We start from the raw sequence: 23,055 nt of genomic DNA on the forward strand, positions 1-23,055 counted from the left end.
TTTTCTTTTCTTTTCTTTTCTTTTCTTCTTTTCTTTTCCCTTCCCTTTCTCTTTCTTTCTTTCTTTCTTTCTTTCTTTCTTTCTTTCTTTCTTTCTTTCTTTCTGTCTTTCTGTCTTTCTGTCTTTCTGTCTTTCTGTCTTTCTTTGCTTTGTTTTTGAGACAGGGTTTCTCTGTGTAGCCCTGGCTGACCTGGAACTCACTCTGTAGACCAGGCTGGCCTTGAACTCACAGAGATTCTCCTGTCTCTGCCTCCCGAGTGCTGGAATTAAAGGCATGTACCACCACTGCCCAGCTTATGACTTGTACTTGTGAAGCTTAACAAACTCACTGTGAGGTTTGGAGAGATGGCTCAAGCACTTACTGCACTTCCAGAGGACCCAGGTTCGATTCCCAGCACCTACATGGTAACTCACAACCTCTATAACTCCAGTTCCAGGGGAATCTGACATTTCTTCTGGTCTATGTACAGACACATATGCAGTAAAACATCTATCTATCTATCTATCTATCTATCTATCTATCTATCTATCTATCTATCTATCTATCTAATTAAAACAAAACAAAACTCAATGTGTAGCCTTTAGTCACATTTGTTCAAACATTACAGTTTTGCTTCTTTATTTTGATAGCTTCAGAAGAAGCTTAGCTCCTAGCGGTTCATGTGGATGCTTAATGCCTGGATAATCAATGTTTCTAGCACCATTTGTTGACAGCTCATTCTTTTGCTGATCTGTGACGCCACTTCTGTCATATCCCACGGATAGTGGAAATAATAACCTGTCTGTGAGCGCTTCCCTTTCTGTCCCAGTGACCTAACTGCTGACAACACTGTCTTAATCATAGACGGCCATCTGTCTCCCCCTCTTGACTTTCAAAACACCTTTGCCACCTTTTCTTTTCATGATACATTCTAGAATCACTTAACGTTTCCTTTCTGGTGTGTGATTTTTAAACAAAATATCACTCAGTTTCCTGAATGGGCCCCAAAAGAAGATTATGATAGGTAATTTTAACAAGGCTTTAGGAATATCAAGATTCACGTGAAAATTCTTGAAAGGTAAGTCTAAAGGTTTTGTTTCACTCTCTCTTCGCTGCTGTCAATTATTTTCTTGTGGGAGATAAAATATTTGAGATGAAATATCTAGTTATTCCGTCCCCGTAAGTCATTGAGATCTGTAATTTAAGGCTCGTGGGGTTGGCAAAAGAGTTCTAATCTTCTATTCGTGGCAATCATTGCCACAGGACTTAACATTCTTTATTATCTTTAGTTCTTACTTCCACCTAATTAGTTTCTTCAACACTGTTTCACAGCATCTTTTTTTCTAGATGTTATTAATAGCTGTGTCTGGGGGAGAAAGTTACAAATTTAAATAAAATTTAATTTGATGTGTACTAGAACTCTTGCTTAGATTTTTATAAAGTCCTTTATATGTATTTAAAGAATGCTCTCATTAGTATTTGTGAATGTTTTCCTATGATGGGAGAAACATGCTCTACCAGGATCAAGAGAATAATAGAGATGATTAAGTTTGCTTAAAGATCAATCCTGGGTGTGGACTATATCCAGCTCTATTCAAAGTGACAATGGATTGGCTCTTGTTTCCGGATACCTAAGAGGTGAGCAAAGTTTGAAAACAACTTAGAATTAGATTTGTTGTGAAGACCCTGGTCCACGAAGGGGGGTGAGAAGAGATGAACCTTAACCTTATAAAATACTGGCGATCCATCTAAAACGAGATAAAGTCTTAGCTATTGTCTTACTTTGAATTAGGATAGACTTTTGAAACTGACTCAAGTCCTTAAAAAAAAAAAAAGAATTATTTGAAATTTTTATGTGTGGAGATGCGCACATGAGTGCAAGTACCTGTAGAAGTCAGAAGAGGGCGCCAGATCATCTGGAGCTGGAGTTACAAGCAATTGTGAGGGGCTGGGAAACACAAACATTCTCTGAAAGGGCAGGAAGCTCTTAAAGAACTGAGTCATCTCTCCAGCACCCAAATTAAGACCCCCTCTTGAAACTCTTTGGGAGACTCAGACTAGACTCTAAGACGGGTATCCCACTACTTAAAAGAGAAAATAAAGCCAGGATTAAGCAGTATGTACTGGAATTGGGCCAGATATCAGCCACTGCATCAGCCTACTTTCTCTAGGTCTGCGTTCCATCCTCTCCACCCCAAGGGCAAAGTGCTACTAAAAACCCAGATGGGCCATAAGCCTTGGCAGCTGGCTGTGGTGCTACAAACAATTCACACTGCACTAAAACTTGCAAGAAAAAAACCCTGGATTTATGGCTACGGAATAAAAGAGAGCTCTGCCTGAGGAAAGTGCTTCATTCTTCTCCATCAACAGAGAACCTTAGTTTACTAAAACCACAAAAGTAATTACGAGGGTGTTAACCCTTTGCAGGGTGCCTTTGTTTCTCTCAATGATGCCTGGCTGGGTGAGGATGCTCTGATTAACTAGGTCACTGAGGTTTGCCATCTTAAGCCTCACTCAGTGGAGTCTTTACCATGCTGATCTGCTAATATGACTCCTGTCTGCATCACACCCTTAAAGCCAGGAGTGATTACTGTACCATCACCTGATGTCCCATCTGCAGTCACCCGATGTCCCAGCTGCGCTTTCTCAGTTATTATCTGATATCAGAGCTGTCTTTAAAAGGATTTTAGCCGGGCGGTGGTGGCGCACGCCTTTAATCCCAGCACTCGGGAGGCAGAGGCAGGCGGATCTCTGTGAGTTCGAGACCAGCCTGGTCTACAAGAGCTAGTTCCAGGACAGGCTCCAAAACCACAGAGAAACCCTGTCTCGAAAAAACAAAAACAAAAACAAAAAAAACAAAAAAAAAAATAAAAGGATTTTAGGATTAGGATCAATAGCCGTGATAGTGGTAATAGGAACCTGTCTGGTACTTAAAGGTATTATAAACCATACATACAACAATGACATAAGCAGACCCCTAAACTGACAATCAGGCATGACTGTGTAACTATCCACCTCTTTGTTTCTTACCCTGTCAAAATCTTTCAGTTTTACACCATGCTCCTTGAATCATACCTACTTAGAAGAACCAGAAAAGGAGAATGTATGTCTTTTTCCTATGGACACAGAATGAAGAATTGACAGTGGGAACGTACAGAACAGAACTTAATGCTACCTGTGGGCTGCATATCAGATGTCCTGCCTATTACATATTTACATTACAGTTCATACCTATTACATATTTACATTATAGTTCATAACTGGCAAAATTACAGTTATGAAATAGCAAAAAGTAATTATATGTGGGGGGGGTTACCACAACATGAGGAACTGCTGTGGGAGCTCCTTCCACTTCAGCCAATAGCCTTTAAGATACCAGCCCACTTGGGCATGGCCTTTTATACTATAAATGCAGCTGTAAAGCCTGTGCTCTCTTTCTTGCTTCCAGCTCTCACTTCTGGCTGCTAAACTCTGTTCCTGTTCCCTGTTCGTGCAGAGGACTGTGATCTAGGACAGTAATCTGTGAGTCTCCCCTAAATAAATAACCCTTTATTATATATAATTCTGAACTAGTGTGGTGTTATTCTGTATCTTCGGCCATCAAGGAACTGTGTGTATTAAACGGTCACAGCATTGGGAAGGTTGAGAACCACTGGCTGACAGACTAATAAGAAACAAGAAAGCCACCTAAAGTACATTACCAGAAGGCAAATGGCATAGCTTCCTTCTGATAGGCAAAGCACACAGAGTGAAGGGAAAAAGGATATTTTGCATTCTCCTAACTTGGAAGTGCTGTGTCGATTAGCTTATAGCGTCAACTTGCTAGCCTAGAATCACCTGGTGTGGTAGTCTGAATGAAAATGTCCCCCATGGTCTCAGGCTTCTGAATACTTGGATCCCAATCCGTGGCACTCTTTAGGCAGTCTAGCCTTGCTGGAGGAAGTATGTCACAGGAGGCGGGCTTTGAGATGCAAAGCCTCATGCCACCTCCAGTTCACTCTCTCTGCTTTGTTTGCGGTTCAAGATGTTAAGGCCTTAGCTTCTGTCCTGACACCATTCCTGCCATCTCCTGCCAGAATGTCTCCACCGTTATAGACCCTAGCCATCTAGCGCTTTAAGCAAAATACATACACTTCCTTCTCTAAGTTGCCTTGGTCATGGTATTTTATCACATCGGCAGGAAATGAACTGATTTGCTTGGGAAGACAGCCTCGATTGAGGGATTGTTCCTATTTGGCTGTCTTGATTGCTAATTGATGTAGGACTACTTAGGGGACTGTCTTGATTGTTAATTGATGTAGGAAAGACCCAGCCCATTTGGGAGGCACCATTCCCTGGACAGGCAGTCCTGATCTACACAGGCCGGATGAGAGGAAACAATGGGCTATAATCTGTGCCTATAAATCAAATAAGCCCTTTCTTCCCTAGGTTACTTTCTGTCAGTGTGTTCATCTGCAACAGAAACTAGAACACCCACCATCTTCAGCTAATAAAACCTAGGACTTACACGGCTAGTATGTTTTAGCAGGCGGCAGCAAAGCCTGGGGTGGGTCCTGACCTCCAAAGAAAAAGATGAAAGGAGACTCTGTTCTACACACTGGGGTTTTTGTTTTTTTTGTTTTTTAAGTGTGAAAAGAGAACAAAAAAGTCCAGCCTGCAAACCTTGAATCTTCCTAGAAAAGGAAGGATTGAGAAGAGCGTCTGCCGGGTCCCTCCTGTTTTACTCTCATCTCTCAGTGGCGGCAGAACCTCTAGGCTCCTAGTGTGCTTTGGGGTCCAGTCTGAGCTGACCTGGTTTCTGCTCTAACGGAGGAAGAGTGACCCTGTGGAACCCATCCCGTCGATGGCAATGCTACCTTGGAGGAAGAGGATGAAGGCCTGAAGTCCCAAGGATCCCACACTTTCAGGAATCACCAGATGATCAATGGCTTTCTCCAAGCTTTTGCCATCAAAGCCCCAGAGGAAGAGATGCCCAGCGTGATGGAGATAATGCTGACCGTCAGTGAAATAAAGCTGGCCCTGGCTCCTCGTGCAGATGGTAGCACAGAGGATGGGAGAAACCCTCCACTTTAAATAGCCGTGCACAGGAACATTTGAGACAAGCAGCAACATCTAAGGATCCATCTAAGAAGCTAAGTGTGGAAGAGAGACTGCGGCAGGAGAATCTCAAACTGAAGGTCAGCCTGGACTTATGGACAGAGTTCAAGAGGCTGTTTAAAAATAAGAAAGCCTATCTCAAGAAAGCAAGAAAGAGGCTGAGTGTACCCCAAGAAGCAGATGTGGGGGTTACAGTGAATAGATGAATCCAAGAGCCATGTTTTTCCAACCCGAGTTGGTGCTTCCCCCCACCTTAGTCCCTCTCTTATTCAATGGGGTTGGCTGCTCTGAACGAACCCAAGGGACCGGTTTTGATCCTGAGCAGTCAGATCCATGATTCTGCCATCTTCATCGTCCCTTCCTTTGAATCCAGCTCCAAACTCAGCAGCCAGAACAGGGCTCCCTCAAGCAAATATTTATGGGTTACTAAGCAAGCGAGGGGCTGAAGCATCTCAAAGAATAACTTAGTCACACAGGAATCTTTTTCTATTTTCTCCCTAGCGCCGGCTATGTTAGCTTCCCTTCACAGTATCTGCTCACAGAACAGTGTCTCTTTGATCAGCGCTGACAGCAAATTCTTCCTCATATTGTGTAGAGATCCACTCTCCTTAAAGTTCTGTCCTCAGAGGCACATTCGTCTCCTGGGACTTCTGCGAACACTCAGGCAGTTCTTGCCACTGCGACTTTCTACTCTGAAATTTGCCAGTCAGGGCTTGGAGACACCTCAGTGGGTAAACTGCTTGCTATGCAAGCATTAGGACCTGAGTTCAAACCCCAGCATCCAAAACCAGGTGTGTCAGTAAGGCCCGGGGCTGGTGTGTAGAGCCAGTGAATCCCTGGGGCTTGCTGGTCAGTCAGCCTAGGCTAAGGGGTGAGCGGTAGGTACCCTACAAGACGGTCTTAAAAAGAAATGGTGGACAGCACCAAGGAACAATGCCCGAGGCTGACCTCTGTCCGGATGTTCACACATGCACTGTACTTGCCTAAATACATGCATGACAAATGTTCACATCTATAAACAGACTGAAGAAACAATAAAATTCTCAGGCATATGCCTTTCTTCTATGCACAAATCACTAATATTTTCCTCTGATACATCTGCTTCTTCATCTGCCCTTGTTTTGCTCCTATGAATCATTCGAGAATAGACTGTAAACATAAAACATGTCACCCCGATACTCTGGCAGCTGTCTACCGAGAATGACATTCTTATCTCTACCTAAACAAGCAATGTTTACGAATAAAACCCCCATTGAAGCTCTGGAACTAGCTCTGTTAGAGATGTTTTACATTTGTTTCTTTTCTCTTTTTGTGTTTTGTGTGTGTGGTGGTGGGGGGTATTTTCTATCTCAGTTTTTAAACATCAAATGTACATACCATATTTACTTGCTAATGTCTCCTTTAATTGTATGCATGTATGTATGTATGTATGTATGCATGCATGTATTAGGCTGGCTTGGAACTCAGAATCCTCCTGTCTCTGCTTCATGAGAACTGAGATTACAGGTGTCTGGTCTTTTAGCTTTTTTTTTTTTTAAATGTAAAACTTCGACCCAGCCTCTGTGTCTTTTGAGACAGTCTACTCCAGAGCCCTCTCCTTGTCTCCTAAGCACAGTGTGTGCAGCTGACTGCTCCATCTGAGACACTGCCAGGCTCTTGCTGGTGATGACAGATAAGGTGATCCCTTGATGAAGGTGGTAACTTCCCCTTATGCTATAGGGTGACCCTTTAAGGTCATACAAACATCAGCTCCCCAACAATTCTGGAGAAGTGTTAATGGTCACCCATGATCCTTGCCTCAGTCAACAACGACACAGAAAACTGCACAGTGAGGGTTTCGCAACACTATCATTCCTTTTACATGGATTTAAAAATTTTCAGTATATTTTAATCCAGTCAGGCTGGTACATGCTTTTAATCCCAGTATTCAGAGGCAGAGGCAGGAATATCCCTGTGAGTTTAGACCAGCCAGGGTTACATAATGAGACCCTGTTGCAAATATATTCATACATATAAATATGTAAAATATATACAAATATATTTAAAATCTATTATCTTATTTTTTAAATACTCAAATCATCCTGAATTTGTTTGCCTATCCTCCTGAGCCTACTGTGTGTGTGTGTGTGTGTCTTTAATGATTGTTCCCATCTTATGTTTTGAGTCAGGGTCTCTCACTGACCCTGGGGCTCACTGAATGGATAAGCTGTCTGGTCAGCAAGCCTAGGGGCCCTCCTGCCTTCACTTTCCCAGTGATTACAGGCCCGTGTGGCCATGCCTGGATTTTGTTTGTTTTTAAGACAGGTGCTGGAAATCCAACTCAGGTCCATGTGTTTGTGCAGCAAGCACTCTACTGATTGAGCCATCTCCCCAAAGCCCCTAGCATGTGTATTTGTCCAAAACTCCTTCAGCTGGGCTTTTCATTTCTAATGGGAGTCAAGACTCACTTTGTACACTTCCCTTCCCAGACCTTGAACCTTCAGGACTATGCTCATGTAGGGGACAGTAACTATGAAAAACAATTCTGGTCTCCTTTTATATGTCAGTCTCCAGGTTTTTGAAGTCAGATAACATTTCTTTCCCAAACACCTACATTGGTTACACTGTCCCAGTCTTCCCATGTTTTAGCTGTGTTTCCCCTCTACCTGTCTCAAGTCAGCTGCTGCGTCTGGGACCAGAGTCGCAGCGTGGCTATGCACCAGAAACGCCAGAGGCCTTAACTAATACATAGTCTTCAAGGACCCACTCCAGACTGCCTGAGCAAGCTCTCTGGGACCGGGCGTGAGATCCTACTTCGTGTTTTAAATTCCCCCTCTGATATCAATATATGCACTCTTTTTATAGGTCTGTGAACCCATGGCACTAAGCCTCTTCTCCTTCCATATAATTCAACAGCACAAATCTTTGGGGAGCGTGGAAGCAAGCGCCAAGGTTTCCACTTGTGGTAAATCTATGAAGAGCTAAATTTTCACATTTTTTAAAAGATGCTGCTCCTCCTATCATTAACATTCTACCTCCTCTTGTCTTTTATGTCACTTGTTTCGGAGTAAGGATTTGTATTAAAATTTATACTGCTCAATTCATCTCAGCCTTCAGTGTGCCAATTCTTGGTCTGTACTATCCTAACTATTTTTAAAAATTTCCCTTCCAGCCTTGTGGTCTCATGGGCCAATAAGATGACTCCACAAGTAAAGGTGCTTGCGGCCAAGCCTGATAAACTGAGTCACCAGGAGCCCACAGAGGAAGGGAAGAACTGACTCCCAAAGGTTTTCTTTTGACCCCACAAGGACTGTGCCATGCAATAACCCGACTTAACAAATTATCCATAGATAAAGTATGCTCTCAAAGTTCTCTTACATTGCTTTTCTTCTTCTTTTTTTTAAAATTTGTATTTGAAAAAGAATAAAAAAAAAATAAAATCAGGCTTACAGGAATATCAAGATGTCCCAGCAGGTAAAGCGCTTGCCACTACACCTGACAGCCTGAGTGTGACCCAAAGAAGAACATGGTAGGAGAGAACAAACGCCTGCAGAGGTGTACTCTGATTGCCATACCCAGGCCATGACATGCATGCCCACATGATGCACACACACACACACACACACGCATACACACACACACACACAAACACGTGTATCCACCATATACACACCAGTCACATGTACACACACACACACGCACATACACATGCATACACATAGGCACACCCAACACATACTCACACATGCACACCCACCATAGGTATATACACATGTATTTATACATACATGCATGCCCCCCACATACCTACCATATACACACCAGTCACGTGCACACACAGGCACATCCACCACAGGTATATACACATGTATTTATATACACATTCATGCCTACACAAACATACCTACCATATACATACCAGCCACAGGCACACACATATGTATACACACAGGCACACCCACTACATACATGCACACACATACACAAGCACACCCACATTATATATACACTCATTATATATACATGCACATCCATATACACACCCACCCAACACATATGTAGTACATTCACACAAATGTACACACACTAATATATAATATAGTAATGATTTTTATGTCTGTCGAGACTCAGAACCAGTCATACATAAAGAGTGAATTATAATGTATTCATTATACCTGAAGAAAGGTCAATATTACAGACACTCGGCTATGTTCTTTCAGATAATTTTATATTTTGATTCACTGAAGTCAGTACAAGTTAGGATTTTACCCCTTTGGAAAAGCATTAGGGTATAGTTTACCAGTAAACCTAATAAGTGTATATACTAATTTATCAATTTCCACAAAATAAAATGTAAAGAGGAGTGAAGTATAGAATAATGAGAAAGTAATAGTAGAAAAATTATAGTTTTCTTGAAATTGATTTAAAATATCTAGAATGACCTGCCAGTCTTATTTAAGAAGAAAGAGGAAAAAGTCAGTTCTATCTTTTCAAGTTTGAGAAGATTTTTAGAAATATTATTTGGTGCTGGTGAAGGTTGGCTTTTGTTTGTTTTTTTTTTTAATGCTTTGTAATTATAAAAAAGTTTCAGGCATGGTGGTGCACAGTTTTAACCCCAGCACTAGTGGGGCAGAAGCAGACAGATCCCCGTGAGTTCAAGACCAGCCTGGTCTATATATCAAGTTCTAGGAGAGCCAGGGCTACAGAGAAAATCCCTGACTCAAACAAAAACAAACCCAAAATTTTCTGGGGCAAATGGCTCAGCAGGTAAAGGTACTTGCCATAGAATCCTGAAACCTGACTTCGATCCTGTGACCCCCATAAAGGTGGAAGGAGAGAATGACTTTCCAAAGTTGTCTTCTAACCCATGCATGCTTCCGCATGTACCCCGACCCCTAGGCATACATCACCGACATACGGACACAACGATGACATTTAAAAAGTATTTTATGAGTTCCTATGTTGAGTCTGTGTTGACGTTTTAACTAGGAAAACAACAATGTGCATTTTAAAACATTGGTTAGAAAGAAGAGAGGGAATTGAGTTATAAAAGGAAGAGAATGGGAATGTTTTATGAAGCTGTATCTGTCCCCGAAAGGAATCCTCAGTGTAAAACACTGTCCACGACTCGGTGACTTCACAGGGTTTTGCTCAGAGAACGAAGGACATTTTTCTTGTGAAGTTTCTCTCTGACTGCCATAACTGAGTTCAATATAACAGTCACCCTAAAAAGGACAGCTTCATTGCTTCCAAATAGTTTTTCAAAGAAGGGACTTTAAACAGAGTCATTAAACACTATAAACTCATACCTTGAAGAACGATGTTCTGGCTTATGTCGCTCGTTACGATCTGTAAAGAAAGGAGACAGTCACAAGTCAGCACGGGCGTTACAGTCACAGGGAAGGAGCTGAATATCCCAGCCGCCACACCACTGGATCTCACAAAGCACTGGTCAGGGCAGCTGTGTGTTTTCCAGTGCTCTTCGTTGGAGTGGAGAGGATCTGCCTGACACGGACGTCAAAAGCAGGCAACATGGGACACATAAAACCTTTTGGTGGTTTGTTAAAATTATCTGTTCGGAAAATATTACCATCACCACGTTTCAGCTTTAAGGCTTAGAAGATCTTTGCTGTGTTAAAGACTTTGCTGAAACTAAAAAAGACTTAGCTGGAGAAAGTAAGGAAACAGAAAAGCCACAGATTACTCAGCTCCAAAAAATCATTCCATGAATCATGGTTGGCAGGGGCTCCTAACAGAATGGGAGGGGGCAAAGTGAGCAGCTGGCAACATCTGCAAATACACAAATACAGCCTTAACTCTGTCCCACCCAGGACGCTCAGGAACCCTCTGTGGATAATTAGCTATGACGTGGTACACACAAAGCATTCCAGTTGTCACAACAGAGAAGGAAGGAGCTTTCGGGACGAGAGAGCAGGGATGCTGTTAGTGACGGGGTAACGCCCTAAGATGTCAGCTGTGCTCCGGGTGAGAAAGGCAGCTGTGTGTTAGAGTTCAGGGGCCTAACTTGATCAAAAGTGATTTTCTAGACTGTTACAAAATACTATGAATCAACCCGAAAACCATCCTATGAATGAGGGCCACAAAACACCCAAGTTGCTCATTTGAGTCCAAATAACAACTGTTCTTTGGTAAATGCTTCAAAATAACAAAGGAGACTGAAGAAAGCCTCAGTGTTATACACAATTCAACACTGAAAGAAATAAGCAAACCACAACATAGTCCCATCCGACCGTAAAAGGAACCCTAAGGGAATACTACCAAAGCACACTTTTCTGTAATATCTTCTGAATCAATGCCAACAAGGAACAAGTAATTTAAATATAAAGCAAAGATTGGACAATAACCACTACACCCAATTTCAGAATTTCACTGAATGCTAAGACTGTACCCTAAGAAGAAAGAGGTGGAAAGGAATAAGACACAGTAAGGTGCATGACTATTCAGTCTTTCTGCACTGGGTTTATAATAAAAAAAGAAATGTTCTATTTGTTTATTCATGTGTGTATGTATGTATGTGTGCGTGTGTGCGTGTGTGTGCAACAGCCATCAGTTCTCTCCTTCCACTGTTGGTTCCAGGGACCAGACTCAGCCAGCAGTCTTGCATGACCAAAACTCTCACTGGCTGCAGCACTTTTACCCACTGAGCCACCTCACCCACCCAAGAAAGGCCTTTTCGAGCCCCAGAATTAGTATACACTAAGACACCGTTTTCTGAACGAGTAGGAAGTAGATTCATGATCAGACATGTTTGTTTAGATGCTCTGCCCTTTAGGTATACAATTGCTCATGTTTCTGGTTCTAATTTCTACACACTGAATGTGACTTTGCCTTTAAAAACGGTCTTAATGTCCTCATTCTACTCTTCCCTTAAACAAAAACAACAGCGGACTTTCTATTTTTGAATATTAAAGTCATAGTAATGCATGGTATATTTTAGCTTGCTTGTTTTGGTTAACAAAAGTAAAGCCAGAGACTTTACAGGAGCAGTTATCCCCTTAAAGCAGCAGCTCTTACCTGTGGCTAAGCAAGGAGATAAAACTCTGCCTGGGTGTTGCTGCTCCAGTGGTGATCCTGGTTTCAGGCAGTTTGTTTATCTAGGCGTGTGCTAGCATGATCCCTCACTAATCTTCCCCGTGGCACAACACACAGGAGGAGGGAGAAACAGAGTCACGAGTATGTAAACAAGCCTCAGCAGCCAAGGGTTTCCCTGCAGGGCTCATTCTGATTGGCAGATGTGCTATGACCAGTCTGCACATCTGGAATGCGGCCACTCAGGAAGCGGATGGCTCGCATCTCTCCTCCGTTCTTGGTTCAAACAGGAAATCCTACGGTCATTTCGGTACTTTCTGCTCTAAGAAAGCACAAACGCCTTCCTTCTTACAATATTACACTGGTAAATAAAATCCAAGAAAATGACTTGATTAGCTGTTGGAGGACATTGAAACATTTCCCACAAGTTCACTTAGTGTTACGGATCAGATTCCTATGTCAATACATATGCAGTGTTTATAGTGAGTTACTCCTAGGAACCAACACGGTGATGAGTTAGAGATAAAAGTAAATTATCCATTGCTTACAATATACCCAGACCCTCAACTTTCAACAATAGGAAAAAAAAGTGAAATCCTCACCTTGTTCTTTTTTCTCAAAGGGTAGAAATAAACTCACTGCACATTTGGTGATCATGCCCTCTTTTAGCTATAATGCATATAAATATGTGGAATGTGTGTGTGTGTTGTCTGTGTCTGATGTTTATCCTTTTCAAATACCCTTATAGTTTATGGACTTCTATTTTAAGCAAAGCAATTTCCACACAGGGAAGAATATTGTGCAACTGTCAAGAAATATATTGTGATTATTTTGGTCCAAAAGCCAAGACTGAAGAAAATAAACCACTGAGAGAAGAGTCAGGCTCTACTTTCTTGCCAACAGTGAAAAAACCAACCAGTGGGATAAAACCTTAAGAAGAACATGAACAGACTGATGGCAAGCATGGAAATTTTATCTCGGATACACACAGTGCTTAAAGTGTATGAATTTCATTTATTTCAAATCAAATACTTCTTAATATGTTCTCCATTCCTTTAAAACCCTCTCTAAATTTTAAATAACTGGAAAAGAATGTATGTGCAGAAAGTAAGTTTCTGGACTTATGCATATTTAGCAATGATATGAATATCTATTGGCTCAAAGACTTTCCATTGAAGAGTCACTAAAAATAAAAAGCTCCAAGTATTTATCTATCAAATACTGCATATCATAGAATACACGTCAGAATTAAACCTCAGAGTGCACCAAGAAAACTGCAATGGTTTAGGTCATGCAAAGTCTAAAAGCGTGCCCTCCGTGTGAGGATTTTGTAGCTATACTGCATAACAACACTAAGCCTGCTGGCTTTGTAGCTATACTGCATAACTAGCACACACACACAGATGCATGTACACGCATGCACGCTCACAGACACACACACATTATATTCCCTGTCCCACTCATCTACTAATAGCTCTAACCTCTTGGTTATTAAAGCTATTTGAAATGGCAGAATATCCCACACACAGAACAAAGGAAATGAAGCAGAGCTGATCGTCTTCTGATGTATCTGTGTGTGAAGATGGAGGGTATGATGGGGAACCCATGGCACACAGGAGAAATGAGCAGGGTGGTAGAAAGCTGTCTTAGATCTGGGAACTCCAAGCTGTGTACATTTATCTCTTTCAAGACAACTTCTGGTTTTAAGACACAGAGTACATGGATTTTAGTTACTCTCTACTGCAGTGATAAGACACCGTGCTATGTCAACTCAGAGAAGACTTTATCTGGGCCGTAGAGTTTCACAGGGTGAGTCCACGACCATCACGGTGAAAAGCATGGCAGTGAGGAGACAGGCGTAGTACTGGGGCAGTGGCTGAGAGTCTACATCCTGACCCACAAGTAGGAGGCAAAGCGAGCCAACTGGGAGTGGTGTGGGCTTTTGAGTCCTATCGACTGGGGGCCAAGTATTCAAATATATGTGCCCATCTAAACTACCAGTATGTATGATCCAGTGTTTATGTGTTTAGACGGTACACCACCTGGGACTCCTCTGACAAGGGCAGCTTTGGGGGAACAACCATGCAGACCCCGCCATTCAGGGTGACTGAATCTAAGATGACAAACACTTTGAAATGAAGATGACAGGAACGTAATCTTTTGCTTTGGTTAAAACTTAAGAAGAATGGGCAATGTAGAACATGCCAGAATCTGTTGTAAGATATTCAGGCTTTGATGATTTGGCTTTGATCACTGAACTGGAGAGAAAAATCAAACCTCATTGAGTAGAGAGTAGCTTACGTTTGTAGCTGAAGTCAGAAAGGTCTTACATTGTTCTTTGAAATGAGGGGCAAGAATCAATCTCCAGAAAGAACACAGGATAAACTCACAGCAGAGTGGGAAGCAGTGTGAAGAGAATCTCTTCCACACCTCACACTCGAGTGTCAAAATGTCTATATTGTTTGGTCAGAAGTACCACCTCAGCTCCCTAACACCCGCTTATACAAAAAGTCTGGATTGTTTGCCTGGGGCTTTACCCCAGCTCCTGGAATAAGCCCCTTCCCCTGGGAAGCTGCCTTAGTCCAAACCCTATCTCCGACAAAGCCCGTCAAATGGTGACCCCTCTTCAGGGGAAGGTTAGGGACCACTCCCACAGGCTATTTAAACTGTCCCCCCCCCAAAGAATGAACACATGGTCTCCAGGTTTCGTGTGGTCTTCCCCTCTCCATGTTTCCCTGGGGTCACCCAGGAGTAAGGCCTTTTATTAAACATGGGCATCTTTTAATTCGGCTTAATTTGGTCTGATTGGAATTATTTACATTGATGGAGAGGCTCGTCTAAGAGACCTAACATCTATGATGGGAAAAAAAACTTTAAGAGATTCTGTACCAATACTCCTAAGCATGTAACCAAGTTCTAGCAGGGCTGTTTGTATATGTTTGGTTCCGTGGTTCTCAACCTGTGGGTTGCAACCCTCTGGGGGTTGATTGGCTCTTTCACAGGGATCACCTAAGACCACTGAAAAACACATACACTTACATTATGATTTATAACAGTGGCAAGACTGAAGTAGCAATAAAAATAATTTTATGGTTGGGGTTACTACAACATGACAACATGAAGAACTATATTAAAGGGTCCCAGCATCAGGAAGGTTGAGAACTACTGGTTTAAATTTTATTATTTGTGTGTGTGTGTCTGGTATATGTGTGTCTGTGTGTGTATATGTGGGGGGGTCATACACATGCTATGGCACATGTCATGTCAGAGGACAGTGTTCAGAAGTTGGTTCTCTTCTGTGCTGGGAGCTAGAGATTGAATCCAGGTCTATCCAAGCTATCTCACCAGCCCTGAAATGTGTGCATGAGTGCATGTGTATGTGTGTGCATGCGTATGTGCATGCGTGTGTTCATGCGTGTGTGTGTGTTTATTTTGAGACATGGTCTCATCATATGGTTTTGGCTAGTTTGCAACTCTCTGTATAGACCAGACTAGCCAAGAACTCAGAGATCTGCCTGTCTCTGCCTCCCAAGTTCACCCCATGCCCAGTCTTACTATGGTGCCTACACTGGTCTTAAATGATACCTCAGCCTCCCTAGCAGGTAGAATTAACAGACATGCACTTGTCTCCACATCCAGTTTATTCTGTTATTTCAAAAAGATAGACCAATTCCATACAAATCCTTTAATCATTTAATATTAATGGAAGGGCACATATATCTGAAAAAGGCTTAGCCATGTACTATGTAAGATTGTAACAGACCACATATACACTTGTGGCAGAAATTCATGTTGGACTGGTGCCCAAGGGTTAGCAGGTAACCCTTGCTAGCCATGAACTCCCATTGGGTTATACCTAGCCTATCTCTTAATCCATTTGCTCAGCCCCTAATCCATTCTTTGTTGTCCTATGGGAATCTCGACTGAGAGTTTCCCATGGATACAAAGCATAAGCAAAACTTTGTTTAGAGGAGACCTGGAAAACCGTGGTACCTCATGAATCAGGTATTTGCACCTGGCATTGTATTTTCGGAAACTTCATTACTATGAGCTAAAATGTAAACATAGGAAAAAATAAACACGCCAAGAGGCGAAGGGAAAGCCCTTCAGTTCACCAAGACTGAGCCCCCTACAACCTCAGAGGCTAAGTTCATTCTTAAGGTGTCGCTGAGTCTTCATTTCAGGGACCCAGGGACCCACACCGAGTTACAGGTGACATGCACTGGTGGTTCCCACATGATTTGATGGAGCTAAAAGTTCCTCTCATGGTCACAGTGCAATGCATTTATAGGATGCCGCATAAACAATCCCTGTCACTCATGAGAGGATAGTACAAGCAATTAGCAGGACACATAGTCATGACTTTGTTGCTGGCTTAGATATTCATTGTCCTATATTTTTAATCACTATTTTAGAGTGTATCCCCTCACTGTAATAAAAATTTACTGTAATACAGCACGTGGCAGTCTTATGAATCTTGCATCTACTGCATCTCTCTCTCTCTCTCTTTTTTTTTTTTTTTTTTTTTTTTTGGTTTTTCGAGACAGGGTTTCTCAGTGGCTTTGGAGCCTGTCCTGGAACTAGCTCTTGTAGACCAGGCTGGTCTCGAACTCACAGAGATTCACCTGCCTCTGCCTCCCAAGTGCTGGGATTAAAGGCGTGCACCACCACCGCCTGGCTATCTACCGCATCTCTTAACTGATCAAGGGGTTTCACTTAGTAACTGATCTCCACTGCCTGGCTCCGTGTCAGTCACTCTGTGATGTGCACATGACTAAGAAACTGCCTGATGACACATTTTTCATACACATTCTATCCCCATCATTAGCAACCCAAGGTGGTATTTGCCCAACAACGCTATTGCTTCTTATTTATGATAAGCAACTTAAATAAAACAATGAACCCATCCATTACATGACGGAACAAAAACATTCAGGGCTCATGAGTCCTTGATGACTCTTTAAAAGACAGCAAGCTGATTTGACACAGATAGAATGTGGGTAGAATTTTACATGTTATAAAGAGTGCCACAGGCTTTTCTAAAATTTCAAACAAACAAATAGAAAACACACTAGGGTATTTGGGAAGTTCATCAGGTCAAGGAGCTTGCTTGACCTGACAACCCAAGTTCCATCTCTGGGATCCCCACGGTGGCAGAAGAGAACCAATCCCCCCAAGTTGTTCCCCGATGTCCACATGTACACCCCTGAACACATACACCAAATGAATGTAACAAAAAGAAATGCATTCTAAATATACATTGTCTTTAAGAATCCTGTTCCATGCATATGTCTGCAGACCAGGCTGGCCATGAACTCAGAGATCTGCCTGCCTCTGCTGCCCAGCTTTGTTCTAGTGTGTCTGTAAGGTTCCTACAGTGATAGGTATAATGGTTTATTAAGTATAGGTTTTCTAATAACTAGATTCTTTCTATGCAGTGCTGGGGATCAAACCCAAGGCCTTCCTCAAACTAAGGAAGTAACTGTTCTACCATCGAGCCCCCCCTTGTCCCACAATGCAGTCCACTATTTCTTGTTGAACTCAGGTAAGAAAGACCCATTCTCTTCATTAAAAGGCCAGGAGATTAATGAGAACCTCTGCTAAGCTATGACAGGAGAAATTTAGGCACACGACAGAGCATTTTACATGATCTTTGCCCCTTTTCTAAATCTAATTAGAAACCCTAAACTCACTAAAGCATAGCACCTCAATCACAGGGCGGAGAAATGAGTATGGAAGGGAATTCAGTGTTCAAAATCGGATTTGTGACTAAACAGCAGCAGCTGGAGCGATCTGTCTGCTCCTGCCTCGCCCAGTGTTTCTACTCCCTTCCCGGTTCTTATCAGCTCTCCTCTCCTCAGGGTGTTGTGTCCCGACTGGGTTTTCTGGTTCTGGCTTTTTCAATCCTACTGTATTGCTTGCCAGAGAATCTAGGTCTCAGCAAAACTACAAATCATGGCATGCCATACAGCCTGAGAAGTCTGAGATAACAGGGACACCCTTCACACACTACCTATGCTTTTAAGACCTTGTAAGCATCAGCCACCATCATGTCAGAGGGCCACAGTGAACTAGCTGTATCCACTCGTGTAAATGATTCTACAATTTATTTATGCTCAGCCAGTTTTCTCAGCTGCAAAAGGTGAGAGATTACTTCACAGAATTTCTGTAAGGACACACGAACTAACTAAAGGCTATAAATGCTTAGCTTAGTATCTAGAAAAAAAGTCTACTGTTACTACTGTGTGTGTATGTTGCTTGCTATATTGTTTTCACTGTTCTTGATTCAGGGTCTCTTGCTGAATTTGGAGTTCATCGATTTGGCCAGGCTGGTTGGCCAATGAGTTCCAGGATCTGCCTGTCTCTACCTCCTGAGCACTGCTAATATGGATGATACATGCCTCTGCTGTGGGCCTTTATGTGGGTCCTGGGGATCCACCCCAGAAGTCAAACTTTACTGATGGAGCCATAGTCCCAGCCCAACAGAGCAATGTTTGGAAGCATCACCCCAGTCCGTGACATCCATTCTGGGGCGATGCTTCCAACGAAACAAGCAGAACTTTGAAAACTCTTTCTGACTCTGGCTTTCTTTCTCACCTCTGGGTTTTTTTTTTTGTTTGTTTGTTTTTGTTTTTTTTGTTTTTTTTTTGGCACCAGATCTCATTATGGATGGTTGTGAGGCTGGAAATTGAACTCAGGACCTCTGGAAGAGCAGCCAAGGCTCTTAACCTCGGAGCCATCTCTCCAGCCCCTCTCCTCTGTTTTTAACTACCAGTCATAGCTATAATGGGTCGGAGAGGATCATTCAGTTTAATTTTCTTTATAAGATGACCACCTGATCATCTCCTTTGATATAGAATGAGACAACTGGTTCCAGGAATTTGTGTGGATCTTTGTGGCAAAATCACCTTAACTGAAAGCCGCACTCCATCTAACTTACCCAATACTTAGCTCCCAGCAGAATGGATGTATGTATTACTCTGTATGGTTTTTGGCTCAGGTCTTTCCCATTTATACCAAGCATTGCATTTGATGAAAGCCAGGACAGTCTTAGGTCCTCACACAGCCAGCGCTGCAAATGTCTGTAATAATGGGACCGCCCAGTGCCCTCCTTTCCTCTTCTGCCCCGCATCCTGTATGCCATACAGATATTTATTATCTCACAGATAAATCTGATACTGTTGAAAATAACTTCTAAGAAGGTCTATGTCATCTTTGGCTCTTCACGAACGTAACCATGATTTTAAAAAGTATTGTTCTAAAGAGGTCCACTTTTTCTAGCCTCGTGCCTCAGAGTGGCACTCGGGAAAACAAACCAAATATGGGAGACAAAATAGCAGCCCTGGAAAAGGAGCTGGCTACTCGGCGGCAGGCTGCCTCTTTTTAAATAACTCTTTAGAAGTGTTTCCGCTGGCTCGCTTTGATTATTGAATTCGGTTGGCTACTATATCAGGCTATTTATTATCTGAACTTTTTTATGTCGGTCATTTCAAGGAATCCGAGTCCCCTGAACTTCTCCCTTTAGCCCACAGTGAGTCTGGCAGGGACTTTAGGGAGATGAACATTTCATCAGGACTACTGGCAGGAAGGGAGCAGAAATGGAAGCTGGCTCAGTGACAGGGCTCCGTGGAGATCATCAATTCTACTCGCTGCTCACTCAAGCTTTAGAATGATTCTCTTATCTTATTGATTACTTTCTTTCAAACTTCTTACCACACCTTTTTGTTGCATTTACTTAGTTACTGTGTGCTTTGTGTGTGTGTGTAAGAGATTTTACTGTTGTTTTGAGATGAGCTTTGATATGTAGCACTGGCTGGCCTGGAACTTACGATTCCCCTGCCTCAGCTCTCAAGTGCTTATGCTTATATGCTTAATTAGAATATGTTAATTGTGCTCCCAAAATGTATTTCATTGTGGCATAACATACTTTGGTCTAAAAAAAAAAGCTATTATTGTTGTTAATTTGCTATTTGGAGACAAGGTCTCACTATGTAGCCCTGGCTACGCTAGAACTATGTAGACCAGGTTGGCCTCAAACTCAGAGATCTGCCTGCCTCTACCTTCCGGGTGCTGGGATTAAAGGCATAAACCACCAAACCTAGCTCAAAATTATTTTTTCAGTCCTCAAGAGCTCCAAACCACTTTCCTGAGTAGGCTTGTGGTGACACAGAGAAAGGAACTAAATATATTAAATATAATAATTTTATTTCATTGTGAAATTACTAGAATCTCCCATTATATTTCAGAACAATACAGATTCTGTTCACAAGAACTCAGGAAACAAAAATTAAGATTGTTATTTCAGGTGTAAAAAGAATAGATAACATCACTAGCCACATGTTGCCTTTTCAGTTGTTAGGGTTAAAAAAAAGGATGAAGTCTTTAAATTCCTTTAAAAAAAAACAACCATTTTTTCATCTCCTAGTTCTAGTTCTGAGCATTCAAAGATCTTGTTAACATCAGAGCTTTCCTCCTGCACAGCAGACTCTAAAAACTGAGTAAACATTAGGGACCAGTGTAGCAGAGAGAATCCTTCATTTGTGGAGAAGCTGAGTGCACCAGACCCTGTGGAGAAGCTGAGTGCACCTGGACCCTGTGGAGAAGCCGAGTGCACCAGGACCCTGTGGAGAAGCTGAGTGCACCAGGACCCTGTGGAGAAGCTGAGTGCACCAGGACCCTGTGGAGAAGCCGAGTGCACCAGGACCCTGTGGAGAAGCTGAGTGCACCAGGACCCTGTGGAGAAGCTGAGTGCACCAGGACCCTGTGGAGAAGCCGAGTGCACCAGGACCCTGTGGAGAAGCTGAGTTCACCAGGATCACACTATTCCAAACACTAGGTTAAGCCTTGGGGAGCTCCAGGGAAACAAATGGTTCACAAACTTTTCTCACTGGTTTGAGAATTTTTAAGTTGAGGTGTTTATCCACAGTGGGGCAGTCTTGATCTCTATTCTAGACTTATGAAAAAAATAATCTTTTAACCAAGAAAAGATAAAGCCATGTATGAGCCCTGCTAACGGATCTTACTCAGGGATAGGGAATGTATTTTCTGTACACACAGCCTCCTGCAAACTCAAGCCCACTCATCTCCTTCCTCCCCACTAAGTCTCACACAAACATCTGCCTTCAGAAGAACACAGAAACAGAAGCAGAATTCCCAGCTGGCTCATGCTACTCTTCCCCGCGTAGACCTAAGCGCTCAGAGCTGCTGAGTGTGAAGCAAGCCTAGGAGACATCCATCACGTTAGCCGTGGATCCTTGTTTGATCTTCTCCCAGGAGCAGAAATAACACCTGTCCTCTCCCTCATCCATCCAGAGCTTAGCAGTTCTCAGCACTAACACACTCTGACAGCTCATCGCCTCCACCGGTGTAAACTGCTTAAAGACAGCAAAGCCTGTGATGCCCTGTACCTCGCACAGCCTCAGAGCAACATAAACAGAGGAATGCACTGGCTGGAGCTGCCCATAACTCTGCAAACGAGACACAGGCTGAGTGAAACGCCTGTTGCTGTCTCTTCTGTGGGAGCTGGTGGCTAGGACTGATTCACAGGGTGTGCACCAGCGTACAGAAGCTTTAAACGATTCTGGTTAGAAAAGAAAGCATTGAGAACTGTTACTTCAGGGATGCAAAAGGAAGACATACATGCATCAATGAAGAAATGTGGTATTGAAGGGTAGTGCCTGAGCTACCGAATGCGGAGTTACCTAAGAGTCACTTCTGTGGCTCCCAGGTCACGCGAAACCATAGGAACAAAGGCAAAAACTGATCGTCAGCGCAGCACTGAAAGCTGCTGTGAGTGTCTATGCCACTCGAGGCATTCTTAAAGTATGGCCTCTCCATCTTTGCCAAAGCCCTGTGAAAATGCCTTTGACATTTTACTGATGAGACAGTAAAGTCTCAGAGAACTTGGAGAACTAAATGGAAAGCTTTTGAAGCTGGATCTGAAGATTTCCCGTTTACATCAGAAGGCTGGAGGTGCCCTTACCCGACGAACCCATGGTTCACATGGCTCTTCATCACAAGCCATGCCCATCTTACATTAGAGAACATGTTGGTCAAAGACTCAATCTAGAGTCTTGAACTCCTTCCTACTGACTCTGGGTTTTCTTAAGCACAGAAACCCCCAGCTATAGAGAAGACTTTGAGTTGAAACCTTATGACAGAGGTGTCTGGGCTGGGAGAAGAGCTTACTGCCTATATTATCAGAATATTTTATTGTTGTTACTAACATTGAATTTGTGAGCAAACATGTACACACTGACAGGGATGTGGTGCATCATGACATTAGCAGGCTTGGGTTCTGCTGAGATACTGTTTGCTGTTAATTCCTGCAGCCTTCTCTACTTTCCTACAGGAAACAGTCATGTCCTGTTAATACACAGCTTGGTGGAGTCAATTCTGCAGTCAGAGAAAAGTATTACTGAAAATAAACTTTCATCCCACCCATTCCGACACTCATAAACATGCTCCCTCAACCAACGTTAAACAAGCAGGAAATCAATACATAAAACAGAATGACTAAATGTACTATTGATTCCATATGAAAGAGAAAAAGAATTTAGGAATAAGCTATTTAAGATATTCTAATCATGCCAGGCAGTGGTAGTGCATGCTTTCAATCCCAGCACTCTGGAGGAAGAGGCAGGTGGATCTCTGTGAGTTTAAAGCCAGCCTGGTCTACAGAGTGAATTACAGGACAGCCAGGACTACACAGAGAAACCCTGTCTTGAAAAATCAATCAATCGATCAATCAACCAATTAATTAATTAAAAAAGGATATTCTAATCGCGTTCTCAGATTTAACAAAACTTATTTTATCTCTTTCTATTTATACATAAAGTAGGAAAAATCTATCATGGAGAAAGTAGACAGAGAGCAAGAAGTAGTTCTTTTGAGAGACTGGGGAGATGGCTCAGGGGTTAGGAGCACTTGCTGTTCTTTCAGAGGACCTA

At 42.5% G+C, this 23,055-nt stretch overlaps 1 protein-coding gene across 9 annotated transcripts in view; it reads right to left on the bottom strand.

Annotated features, from left to right (window-relative positions):
• Nucleotides 1-23,055, bottom strand: part of Sh3d19 (SH3 domain containing 19) — a 146,905-nt gene that overhangs the window by 69,795 nt on the left and 54,055 nt on the right. For 4 of the 9 annotated variants that reach the window (XM_057757071.1, XM_057757068.1, XM_057757070.1 and 1 more), the window contains exon 2: nt 10,366-10,405. In XM_057757071.1, the coding sequence (XP_057613054.1) occupies nt 10,366-10,405 (40 nt within the window). Of the gene's footprint in view, nt 1-10,365; nt 10,406-10,498; nt 10,624-10,646; nt 10,710-12,091; nt 12,210-23,055 lie in introns of those variants that run through there. The other 5 variants (XM_057757076.1, XM_057757075.1, XM_057757072.1 and 2 more) reach the window with 3 other exon arrangements.

This window comes from Chionomys nivalis, chromosome 24, assembly GCF_950005125.1.
Source record: "Chionomys nivalis chromosome 24, mChiNiv1.1, whole genome shotgun sequence".
Classification (NCBI taxonomy): Eukaryota; Metazoa; Chordata; class Mammalia; order Rodentia; family Cricetidae; genus Chionomys; species Chionomys nivalis.